This window comes from Gadus morhua, chromosome 9 (genome assembly GCF_902167405.1).
Source record: "Gadus morhua chromosome 9, gadMor3.0, whole genome shotgun sequence".
Classification (NCBI taxonomy): domain Eukaryota; kingdom Metazoa; phylum Chordata; class Actinopteri; order Gadiformes; family Gadidae; genus Gadus; species Gadus morhua.
In genome coordinates, this window is record NC_044056.1 from 17,499,124 (window position 1) to 17,512,212 (window position 13,089).

Below are 13,089 nucleotides of genomic sequence, written 5' to 3' on the forward strand. Positions count from 1 at the left end.
TTATTTTAATATATTTATTTTAATATATATCTTTGTATTAATTCATCCTAGAATGGCATAAGTCATAGTTTCAACCATTTCCCTAAGACATTGTTTCATCATGGAGAAAGAAAGAACTAAAAATCACAAAATAGTGAGGGGAAATAAGATGGAAAACAAGAGCATAAAAAACCCTATTACCAAACCCAAGAACCAGAAAACACCTTAAAACCTAACCCTCAAATTAAATCATAACCCTTCGCCAAAATTAACCGTAAAACGTATCCCAACATTGACCAGAAAGTTCAAATATGTGTACACGGACCCTCCTGGTATTGACCAACCAAGGGCTTACGGTCTCATTCAATAAGGAAATGTTAGTTCCCAATGTAAATCCAACATATCAATAACTTCGACCAAATGCTGCATTGCCTTCAGCAGAAACCTTTACATCAATCTCATTTAATTACAGGTCTCCTTCTTGTAAAAAACCTATTAAAAATAAACCTATTCAGTTATACATAGTTAGGGAAAACAAGACTTTTGAGATCATAGCAGCATCATTTGAATAGGAAGGATAGTAAGTCATTAATGGTGTTTGACTCCGAGCCAGAAGGTGGTCAGATGGATCCTCATCCTAATGGGGCTCAGCCTTGAGCACCCTGAACACCTACCTGCTCATAAATGGCTGCTTCCATATTCACTGCAAGTCCATTTGGGAAAAAAGTGTCAGCTAAACTATCTCCTTTTTGTATGTCGACTGAGTTGCAGCCTGTATAAAGTTATCTGAATCTGAATAATCTCAATGTCTTACAATAACCAAATCTACTAAATGAATATGACTGATATATCAACATGATAGCTATTTAATGACATTGCCATTATTAATATTTTTTAACAAAATCAACTTCTGCCAGTGCTGAGATAAAGTAGCTTTGAATAGGTATGCAGTATTACTCTAAACTGGTCACTTTTTTAAAAGCATTAATATTATTTTAAACAATAATTGCAACTAAAGGTGTCCATCATTGCATAGGCAAAATGTTTTAGCCATGATGTTTTGCGCAATCAAAACCTTATTCCATGATTTCAAAGGACACCACAACCGCAACGTCAATCAAACTACGGTAATTAACACTGGAATTAAGACTTCCAAAGTAAATGCCCAAACTAAATGTCAGCGTTTACAGTCTGGGTATGTAGCCGGGGCGTCCGCCTGCCGTGGGGGTCACAGCTTGCTGGTGACCCGGGGATTCTCCGGAGCCTTGGCCGCCCTGGCGAAGCCGCCGTCGAAGGCTGCGTTCAGCACCTCCTCCAGGTTTCCCGCCGTCACCAGGTCCAGCTGGGAGCGCACGTTGGCCGGGATGTCCTCCAGGTCTTTCTCGTTGCGCCTGGGAAGGATGACGCGCTTCACCCCGGCCCTGTGGGCTGCCAGGACCTTGTCTTTGATGCCGCCCACCTGCGGTTCCAAACAAAGCAACACGCACGGGATGTGACATGGGATAGGATGGCACTGACCCAGACCTCCAAATTGTTTTTATTCGGTCAAATGTGAACTTTTTTTAACTGTATTATTTACTCTGTCTTAGGCTTTTAGCAGATGAGCCTTCAGCAACTCAGTCCACTCCACATTATTGAGCTAGACAACCTTAGAGAAGAGAGTTCCCTCACGGCTAAGACTGGCCGCATGTGAAACACTAGTATCCCTGATGCTTTGCTTTTGAGGTTGAACGCATCAAAGCCCACATTTGTTTTCCACATCAGACTTCTTACCGGCAGCACCAGTCCTCGGAGCGTTATCTCCCCCGTCATGGCCACGTCCGACCTGACCAATCGGCCGCTGAACAGTGAGGCCAGGCAGGTTACTATGGTAACGCCGGCAGAGGGTCCATCTTTAGTAACCGCTCCAGCAGGGAAGTGGAGGTGGATGTCTGTACCGTCTAGCGGGTCTGGTCCCCCCACCACTACAGACACACACACACACACACACACACACACACGTAATGGAATAGGCGGTTTGGTTTTGTCTGTGTGCGTGTGTTTCAGGGATTGTGTGGCAAGGGCATGCTTACTATTGGTAAGCTGGTAGTTTTTAGCATTAGCTCGCAGCCAACTGATGGCCAGGTGGGCAGACTCCTTCATCACGTCGCCCAGCTGTCCCGTGAGGGTGAGCTGGCCCTCCCCCTCCATACGGCTGGCCTCCACGTACATGATCTCCCCCCCCATAGGGGTCCAGGCCAGGCCTAGCGCCACACCAGGCAGCGTGAGGCGCTCTGATACCTAGCAACAAGGACAAACAAAACAAATATGGTTGGTGCTCTCAGAATTAATTTTAGAATTTATGTATATCATTTTTATAACATCTGAAAAGAAAAATATATATAGACATTTTAACAAAGAGATTATGCTTCCATGATATGTCCATGATTCTGCCCGGCAACAAAGCTGTGATAATTGGGTATAGCAGCCAGCATGTTAGCGGTAGGCACGGACATATGGATGTGATAAGTCTGGTGTTTAATGCAAGCAGATCTGCCACTGCCCTCTAGTGGAAGAGAAGTATCAGAAAAATCAATTGCAGTTTCTTAAATTTGAACATTATAAATGTTTTGAAGCACAAGATTATTTGAATGCTGATCGTTAATCGTGTAATGTTTAACAGTAGTTACTTAGAAATGCTCAGAGACCAATAACATGGCAACCGATAAATGTTACCCGTAGATATATTCAGTAAAGATGTGTTAAGTTATATATACATTAATAGATTACCATAATGATTTTTGACATGCACATTTTGTACATCACATTTGGTAGAGACGATTCTGTAGGATGTTGCTAACCAAGTAATCAAGGGTCAACTCAAAAATTTAAGATAAGGTATTTTTCCGGGCAGTACAATTTCTGACCAGATGGGGGCGACATATGGCCAACAACATTTATTTGTTGGTGATAAATCCTAAATAGTAAGGGTTAGGGTTGAATGACCCGATTGTTGACTGACCCGATTATGGTCAGTCAACAGGAAACCAAGCATCGGTCAAATGTTTTTAGCTCAATGGCAGTTTCACTCATGAGTCTACTGGCAATCCACTTAATTCACAACCACTTGTACATGTGACACAGGATTTTCGGTCCTCAAAGGGATTGAAACAAGTCAGCCCCTACAATGTGAATTTCTTAATCCTGCTCTTTGATCCTGACAACTTAACAGGGCTGTGCTAATGAAAATGATTAGACACGTAGACATCAACATTCTTTTGATTTTTCGCTTGCACATATTCCTACTTTGCAGCCTTTTTCTACAAAGTGCATGCCATTTGCAAAGTTAGTTTGACAGGGCCCAATGCCACAACTGGGCATAGCAAGTCTACGGGCAAGTATTAAAAGCAAGTTCTTAAAGTGTAAAATAATTAAATCATGTCTTAAAGGTGCCAAAGTGCAAGTGAATGGTATGGAAGGATCCCCGGCCAGATTTATGTATACCGGTACTCAAAAAGAACGACAGAAAGGAGAGAAGGAACACATTAGGTTAGGGTTAACATAAACCAGCACATCAACTTGGAACGTCTTTGGTAGGGCCTGGCTCAGTATGACCTCATTGAACAGGGGGTTGAGAAGCTATTAACTTCTGTGGGAGACTCCTGTGATGGAGAACATGATGGTATGAATGATATGCCTTGTTTTACCACCATGCCTGTGGAATCTCAGGCTTTGAAGAGGGGTTGGAGGGGGGGCTGACTGTGAAATCCCAGGGAGAGTAGGGGGTGCATGGGAGGAGGGGAAGGACAGCGGCGCAGATTAAAGAGACAGAATAAAACCAGGAGAAGAAAAGGAAAGTTGCACGGAATGATATTATTTGACCAAATTGACTCTGAAATCATTAAGACCTCCCTAGTTGTTGGTTTGCTCTCTCTTCACCCAAACCCAGAATTAACGTGCTCGCACCGTGGACGGAGGCTGCCCTCTGATGCCCCCCCCTTACCTCCATCTCGAATGGCGGCGCTCCTAGGATGTCTTTGAGGGCGACGTGGTCGATTACTATGGGCCTCTCCGGTGGTGCTGCAGTGTCTGTCCATCCATCCATCCAACACACACACACACACACACACACACACACACACATTACATCACACGTTACAACGCATAAAAGAGTCACTTGCCCTGTGATACTCCCTTCTAGTTTGTCGTCACCAAAGAACAATGAAAGGGCCCAAGAATGCTTCCCTTTCATCTACATGGGACAATAATGGCTGTAATTCATGTCTGTCATTGTAAACGGCCCCGTGGTACAGTACTACTTACTGCAGGATTAATTGACGACCAACGCACATACACAACCTCAAAGTCAGACACACACAGACCCCCGTACACACACTGAAAGCGAGCAAGTGGGAGAGGGCCTGTCTCCATAGACGCCACGAAAAGGCCTTGTGTGTGTGTTCAGAGCCTATGGACCTTTGAAGGGGAGGAGGTGCGCCACATGGCAGCAGCGAGGTCCCGTCACCTCACATCAATGAAAAGATGTGTGCACACATTCATAAGCACCACTCATAAACAGTTTCCTCAGACTGCATCCCTAAATTGGCAACGTAAAGTTTTATATATATAGGGCTCTGACCTCTCGCCTCTTGAGCTGAGCCGTCTAGACTCTCGTGCTTGGGCTCTGTGACCTTTTGACCCTCGGCCACCTTCACAGCCACAGCACGGCACAGTGCACCGATCTTCCTTTCCAGGGAACGGACACCTGCCTCCCGGGTATAGCTAGAGAAACACACACACACACACACACACACACACACAATATAAATATCAACCAGGCTTTAGGGAAGGAAGATTCAGGGAGAATTATGCAAGGACTAGAGTCGAGAGCTCACCTCCCACCTCTACATAACCCCCTACCTGCTCTGAATCTGAATTCCCTCACTGTTAAGTAAATTTGGACCAAAACACTGCCTTAATTAACAATCTAGTTAATGAGTACCTAGGTTCAGTATTCCCATGTTTGCACATTGTACATTTCCCCGTCCCACAGGTGTCTCAGTTAGTCGCTCTGTCCAGCTGTGGACCAGACTGTTGTTGCAATCACTCTGATCTCTCTGTGTGTGTGTGTGTGTGTGTGTGTGTGTGTGTGTGTGTGTGTGTGTGTGTGTGTGTGTGTGTGTGTGTGTGTGTGTGTGTGTGTGTGTGTGTGTGACCTGCGGATCACATCCAGCGTGGTGTCTTCTGGTATCTGGATATGCTCGGATGTTAAGCCGTGTTGCTCCAGTTGATTGGGGATCAGGTGACGCTTGGCTATCTCCACCTTCTCCTCCTGGGTGTAGCCTAGGGGGGTTATAGCTATTTAGATCAACTTATAGCTGGAGGAATCGGGATGAGGATGTATATTCTTTTTTATAAGCTACATTTTCAAGCTGGACAATTAAATCAACAAATCAATGTGACAACCATGGCATTCTTTTTATAGCTATACACTTTATATATTTGAGATTGTTGGCCCCGTTGAATGACCAGATATTTGTCAACCTTATTTTGGTACAAATGTGGAGTTCACGGTGGACTCACTGACTCCGAGGTATCCAGGAATGTCGCCGGTCAGCTGGTCTGAGGTTAATGTGGGGATGATGTGCTTTGTTTGCTTAACTTAAGAACATGGACAATAAGTCTGCATTTCAACCCACCGATTCCCCTGTGTCCTTGTGGTTCACTCTCAAAGTCTTGTGGTCCGCTTAGATGCAACTTTGCAAACCCAAGTTGAACTGAAGGGACTTTCTCCTGCAAACTAGTCGATGGAATCAAGTAATGTATATGTCACATACACAAACACCCTTGTATAATGTGTATACGAGGGCTGGGTGTTTCGCCAACACAGAGTGTTGAGATGCACGTGTGTTTATTTGGACAGATTGGGAGAATCTATGCCATCCCCCAAGTGCTTTCGGCAGCAACATTATAAGCGCCACACCATTCGGCTGTTCACAAAAACAAAAGAAAATCAACATGATCTACAATTATTTCCATACAATCATAATGATTGGGGACTAATGTAGATAAATATGGGTGGACAAGAGGGTGAGTGTGAGCAACCATTCTCAATGGGATGACCATTTTTTATTTCAATTCCAACCTTGGCAATGAAGTAAAATGTGTAATGTGTATGTGAAGTAATATCCATGTTCATAAAGCCTGCAGGAAACCAATTGGTAAGAACGAACAGGGTGAAGATGCGTTTCCAGCAGCCCATCTTTGGAACGGAGAGACCCCTGTCCATATCATCCGCCGTTGCATAATGACTTAGCCTAGTGCAGGTGCATCCTTAAAGAGCTCCAGTTACCCCAAAATGACTTGTGGCATCCCTATTTAGACCTCATTTAGCCTTTCCCAAAAATAAAGATCAATATGACCAACCAGAGACGCAGCTGATCATTGAGTTCATCTCCCGGACATTGTAGGTCTTGCTTGGGTTTCAGTTATTGACGGCTCGGTATGTTTATGTTAAGTCTATCATCCATCTTAGATTATTTTGACTTAAGTTCTATTTTGGGCTATTTGTTTCCACTACCTGCTTTATATATATTCAGGTCAAAGAAAACCCATTTTTGTTCATTCCAGCTGTGTTCCTTGTTTCCTGGCTCTCGGTTCCTCAAAGTACCGTAACTGTATACGGAAATTTAATATTAATTACGACAACCTAAACAGAAAATAGAATAACTACAGTATGATTATCCTGACTGTACATCCGCTGGTGTGCAGTAATCAGGTGCTCCTGGCAAAGTGCATTAGTCGAGGGCTTTTGGTATCAACTCAATCAAATGACTAATCGAATATACCTGATAAGCAACATGGGGCTCAAATGATCTGGTTATGGAAGCCGTACACGTCTAGGTGGGGACAGGGAGAGGGTCTGACCTTTGCTTTATCTAGAAACACTGATGAAATCGGAACGCTTTCATTAGATGTCCTTTCCCTTTTTTTTATTGACAGGGCGACGGCGGGGTCACCCTTTATATGTGATGTTTCCAAGCCACGGAACATCAGAGCACAGACCAGCACACAGCACAAGCTTGGCCTCTTGGAAGATAAGCATCTCCACTGACATTTGACCCCTCAAGTGGTCACGGTGCCACAGGAAACGACCAGGAATGAGACTTTTCCTTCCTATAATGCTCCAGTTTTTAACACACACTAGCTAATGCCCACTGCTCCCCCCTCCCCTCCCCTCCCCTCCCATGCATTTCTCTCCTCTCCTCAACTGCTCCTCAACTGCTCTCCTCAACTGATCGTCCCTTGTATTAAAACAAACTATCCGCAGCCAAAAGAGACCATCCAACCAAAATCAACCTATGTTTTGGTCATGCTGAATTTAGATTTTAAATCTACTGGCATTTTGCTAATACATTTCACAAATAAGGTTTTGTGTAGCTTGCAACTTTGGCAGAGCGGCATGCTCTCTAACTCTTTCTTGTGCCCAGCAAAATTAATTAAGTCTAATTATGTAATCTAAGGGTTTGCTAAAATTAGCTATGTAACTGCATTTGACCTTGCTTGATAAAACCCCTGAACTTCCCCACTGACTGTAATTAAAATCAACATTCTTTTAAGTTAATAGTGCTCCCTCAGATCTTCGTTCAAAAACATTTGTGTGCATGATTTACTTACGACTTTGAAAAAAGGGCAACATTAACCCCTTGTTAATATATGTGTGTGCACTGCACATCCCAAAAAAAACGTTTAATAATAATAATTTATATTTATTATAATATTTTCTCTGAATTTCTCCCGTCAAGAAGAACCGTTTTCATGCCTGAAGAGAATTGTCCATGGTTCATGTTGCTCCGGCCTCACCTGAAACATGCAGCAGCTCCATCCTGTCGAGTAGCGCAGGGGGGATGGTTGCCATGGAGTTGGCCGTGGCGATGAAGAGGACCTGGGAGAGGTCGAAGGCCACGTTGAGGTAGTGGTCTGTGAAGCTGTGGTTCTGCTCAGGGTCCAGGACCTGAGAGGAAACGGAAAGGTAGATAGTTGCTGTTGCCTTCACATGATCAGTATGCTAGCCTTTAAGCACCTGTGGTAGCAACATTCACCTCCCTCTATCTTGGACAGGCTGAGTAAAGGTCATACCTACCCTCTAAAGATCTTGATGGCAGCAAGTAAAAAGGCCATTACAAAATACTGGCTTCAGAAAAGCTGCCCCACTGACTGCCACTTTGTCAATAGTGTTAAACATCTAAATCTTCTAGATAGAACAGATGACCGACTTCATACGACTCCAAAATGATGAATGAAATGGTGGAAAAATGGTGTGTTCATTTGGCCAATGAGACATATTTCTCTTAATTATTGTGTGTTATCTTGTGTGATATTTCACTTTAAATAAGGCACATGTCCTGCCGTCCTACCTCCAGCAGGGCAGCTGCGGGGTCTCCCTGCAGACTCTTCCCCAGCTTGTCGACCTCGTCCAATAGGAAGACGGGATTGTTGACGCCCACCGTCTTTAAACCGTTTATAATGCGGCCGGGCATGCTCCCCACGTATGTCCGACTGACCAATAGGAACATGAGGAAAATGAGGTACATCGGTTTTTTCACTGAACTGTTTACTGTATGTTGGCCTTTTTTTTTTTGTAAACAATTAATTTAGTCTTCATACTTTGATATCGTATATGTTTCTTAATATATGTATTATTAAGGGTACAACCCTGAAAACACAGCGGATTTGTTTGAAACACTTGGTGGCAACAACAAGGATATTTATTCTGGCTTTTAGGGTATATGCAACCAAATTGCTAAAAAATTACAATTGTAATTACTTATTCAAATCTTGTGAAAACATTGTTCAAGACAAATATTTGGTTTTCCCTAAAACCAACAAACATGCTGTTTACAACAAACAAACATTGTGTTCCATCTACGTTGACATAGTCGATTATTCATTACCACGCATGCTTTGGGAAAGTCACACAAAATAGCAACACATTGATGAAATAGTGGTTTTGGTCTAGTTTTACCAGGGCAGTGTTGGTTGTCCAACAGCGCGGATAATATATGTAAATCAGGGTTTAAAATAAAATCAATAAATGTAGCTTTGTAGCCATCGGTTTTGTTTTGAAAACACTCTAAGCCTAGTTGGTTTTCTTTGTACAATAATTTGAGAGATTTAAATATTCCCAGAGCATCCAAAAAAATGCAAAACTTTATTTTCCTTACCGGTGTCCCCGGATATCTGATTGGTCACAGACGCCTCCAAGTGAAATGCGGTGAAACTCCCTGCCTAGCGTCCTGGCTATGGAACGTCCCACGCTGGTCTTGCCCACACCAGGTGGCCCCACAAAGCACAGGATGGGGCCCTTGAAATGGTTTGAAGTAACACAACCAACACATAAGCATAACATATGGAGCAGCACATACATTCTATTCTATTATTTACTGTGCATACATTGTAGTGTGCTTCATACAATATACACCATGCACTATGCAAAGGGGCGTATGGTTAACCTTCAGTGTGTTTTTGAGCTGTCTCACAGCCAGATACTCCAAGACGCGTCTCTTAAGTTTGTCCATGGCGTAGTGGTCGTTGTCCAACAGGACCCGGGCTGCGCCGATGTCCAGGCGGTCTGCACAGAGAATGCATCGGTTGTAAGGACGTGGAGCAAAATGGCATTGAAGCGTCCGCTCTAAGATCTACTTCCGTGAGAGTTGAAAGAAGGCACACTCAACCATGCAGGGCACCGGTTAGGGTTAGGTGAGGATTAACATTGTATTTGAACTGCACTGTCTGCACTAATTAAGCCACGATATTGGATTTTTTAGTGTTTACGTGTGAGTGAGTGAATGAGAGTGCGTGTGCGTGTAATATACCCTTTGTGTTCCTGTCCCAAGGTAGCTCTACCATGAGATCCAGGTAGTTTATGGTTAGGGAGTAGTCAGGCATGGACTGGGGCATCTTCTTCAGTCTGAATATAAATACAAACAGAACAAAAAAATAGTAACGTTCTAAGCGCATGAAGTCAAGGGACCCTTTACAGGGGGCTGTGACCACAGGTGCAGCACACACCTCTTGAGCTCCTTGAGGCACACTTTGAGGGAGGCCTCAGGCATGTTGACCCCATGCACCTTCCTCTCCAGGACCTGGAAGTCATTCCCATCTTCCTCCCCCGCCTCGTCATCTAGGGAGAACTGCCGCCCGGAAGGCGCCCCTCCCTTGCGCACGGAAAAGACCTGCGCAGTTGGAACAGAGAGTCGACTTGAAGCCATAAAACACTCTCCTGGGTATAGGCTGGAGGAGGTAATCTCTTTTTTTAAAGGAAGTCTTTTTTGACACCATGCAACACATTTTAGAGGCATTTAAGATCAATTCTAATTCAGTTTTATCAGATGCTGGGAAATGCCTTATTCTTTCTCATTTGAATGCCTAACCAGTAAACTGAGGGCTTCTGCGGTTTGGGTACTAACAAACTCCATCAAGCTGATTGTATTGACAGATCAGTGCTTCGAGTGCTTGCGCGTGCCCGGGTGTGTGCCTGCATGCGTGTGCGCTCCGTTACCCTCCTCTCGTCATCGGGCCGGGGCTTCCTGCTCTTCTGCAGCAGTTTCAGGCCCTCTATCTGTCGGGTCAGCAGGGGCAGAGCCCTCCTGAAGCGCTCCTCGAGGCCCACTGCATCCAGCACCTACGGGTTCACACGTGGATCAGACACACACAGGACACTATGCACAATGGGACGCAGCAACACATTGTATGGAGGATTTAAAAGGTAAATAATATCAGATAACGATATATGAAATGATGAGTGAATGAAAATGGAAAGAGAACACACCATCGAAGATTTGTGAACATTGTTGACCTCACTCAACACCCATAATACACGTAATTTATAATATAGCCACAATGTCCGTATGTGAATCTGACAACGTTTGTTTGCAATTGCCGTGATGTAACAATCTTATTAAGTAATGCACAGGGGCTCTTATTTATATTTACAAGCGAAGAGACAGCCAGACAGCAAGCCAGCCAGCCAGCCAGCCAGCCAGCCAGCCAGACAGACAGCCAGACAGACAGCCAGACAGAGAGCACACCTGTAGCTTTTCTTTGTTTGAGCTGCGGATCATGGAGGCCACCACATCAGGCAGAGTCTCCCTGGGCAGGCTGTCCAACAGACGCTTCAGCTTGGCGACCACTGGAACCGACATGTCTAGCATGTCTACCAACTACACACAAAAACAGACGGCGTGCGGTGATTTAGTGTTAACTGATGAGGGGCGTGCAAACCTCTGCTCATCCCCTGTATGGTGATAACCTATAAATCAGAGCCGCTATAGGCCACAGTCACACTGAAGCTACCTGCAGAGCTGCCGTGTAGAAGGCCTGAGATAGAGCCCCCAGCTCCCCGTCCCTCTCCGTCTCCTCCAGGCTAATAGAGGGTGAAAACTGCTCCAGCTTGTCCAGCTGCTCCACCTAAAAGTAAACATGGAGACATTGGCCTCAGCAAACACACACGGTTCTTCCAGCATGTGCTCAAAACATACGATGACTGCATATTGTGTTAACATTACTACTTGTTGAATTCACATTTCAGAAATAACGGAATTTTTATAAATCCTTGTCATGACTATTCTACGAAATGATGGCCTCAGAAAATGGTATGGTTTCGATTAACCATTTATCCCTATCAAACTATGTGAACTGATTAGGCTTCTAGATCAGTTTGAGAAGAGCCTAGCAATGTAGGCGTTTCACCTCAGCCAGAGGAAAGGGTCGTTCGTTCAGCAGAGCAGTGACACGAAACCGGCATAATCCCGTGATGAGCAAGGTGTAGTGGGGTTTGGGCCAGTTGCTCCCCACCACTTGCACTGCTAGTCCTGCTGTGCCAATGCTTAGGACAGTGAAAAGGCATGTTGAAAGTACAAGCAGAACTCCAGAAGCCTTCTAATTAAATTAGGGAAAAAAATGTTATGCGGATTACCAAGGTCCAAAAGATTGCTATGACAATGACTTGGAGAAACATGCATGACATACATAAAATTTTGACAGAAGATACGTATTGACAAATACAAGCAAGACTGATATGATAACACTGTTGTTAAATCGATAACTTCTAGGTTAAAGTCCGTTTCACGGTCTGTTGAAGTTTATCCAGCATGGCAGGGGAATAGGTTTCCATAATGGATGGCAGGTTACTTCAAATTGTCGATGAAAGGTTACAATCATCATTCCATTATTATTTCCATAAAGGCCAGACTCATTTCATGTGGTTAAGTCATCAACTAACTCAACAGCTGTATGTAATAATAACCAGAATAACACAAGAAAACACAAGTAAAATAACACAACACAGAGGACAGAGTATAGGGCATTTATCGAAGTTATGAAACAATCATAGCAGGTGTCCCTGAGTGAAAACTACTGGAATATCTATTTAGATCCACAGATGTATTTTAATGACCCGGTTGGCCAAAATCCAATCTGGAAAACTAGGTATGCACTATGTATCACAGGGATAACATTTTGTATTCGTTGTGTTATAACAGGGTGACCATACCTATGCAAAGGGGAGAGATCGTCTGTGTCATGGTCAGGGTCTCTGGTGTTTGGGATCACTCCGATGATGGTACTTTTTAACGAAGTCCCCTTCAACAAGCGACTCTTAACAAGCTGCATGTTCCGAGGAGTGTTGACGCTAATCCGCACGGTGGAACCGGGTAACAGCACCCCTTCATGGGTCAAGAGCAGAGGAAGACGTCTCGGAATCTGAATACCGTTATTAGACATTATTGGACTGCAAACGAACCGCTGGAGAGAACTATTCAAAGCCTATCTCAACCAGCGTTGCCGAACCTCTGCTTGACATAGCAGTCATAACAAGGAACTACGGTGTCTATCGAAGGACACACTTTTTAAACGTAGGCAGGGCAAAAGGGCAACGTTTTTTGTATTTACCGAAGCGTATTTTTTTTACTGGTTACTATTTACTGTAAATATAGATACCCAACCCATTTATGAATCTGTATCCCTTCTATGTAATATATTAAATCTATTTTTTCTCAACTAATTGTACATTGCAGAATAGTACATCGGCTTAACTCTAAATATTAGTAGGCCTATCTGGGCAACTGCATA

At 43.9% G+C, this 13,089-nt stretch overlaps 1 protein-coding gene across 1 annotated transcript; it reads right to left on the minus strand.

Moving 5' to 3' along the window:
* lonp2 (lon peptidase 2, peroxisomal) lies at nt 1–12,841 on the minus strand. The gene is made up of 17 exons (XM_030366138.1): nt 12,512–12,841; nt 11,710–11,845; nt 11,314–11,427; nt 11,049–11,180; nt 10,520–10,642; nt 10,030–10,193; nt 9,834–9,928; nt 9,471–9,589; nt 9,183–9,322; nt 8,376–8,517; nt 7,822–7,972; nt 5,175–5,301; nt 4,598–4,740; nt 3,962–4,047; nt 2,052–2,259; nt 1,753–1,943; nt 1–1,438 (listed from the first exon to the last, which is right to left on the minus strand). Exons 1-17 carry the CDS (start codon nt 12,739–12,741, stop codon nt 1,208–1,210), a joined length of 2,532 nt encoding a protein of 843 aa, XP_030221998.1. The 5' UTR covers nt 12,742–12,841; the 3' UTR covers nt 1–1,207.
* Nucleotides 12,842–13,089: the final 248 nt, after the last annotated feature.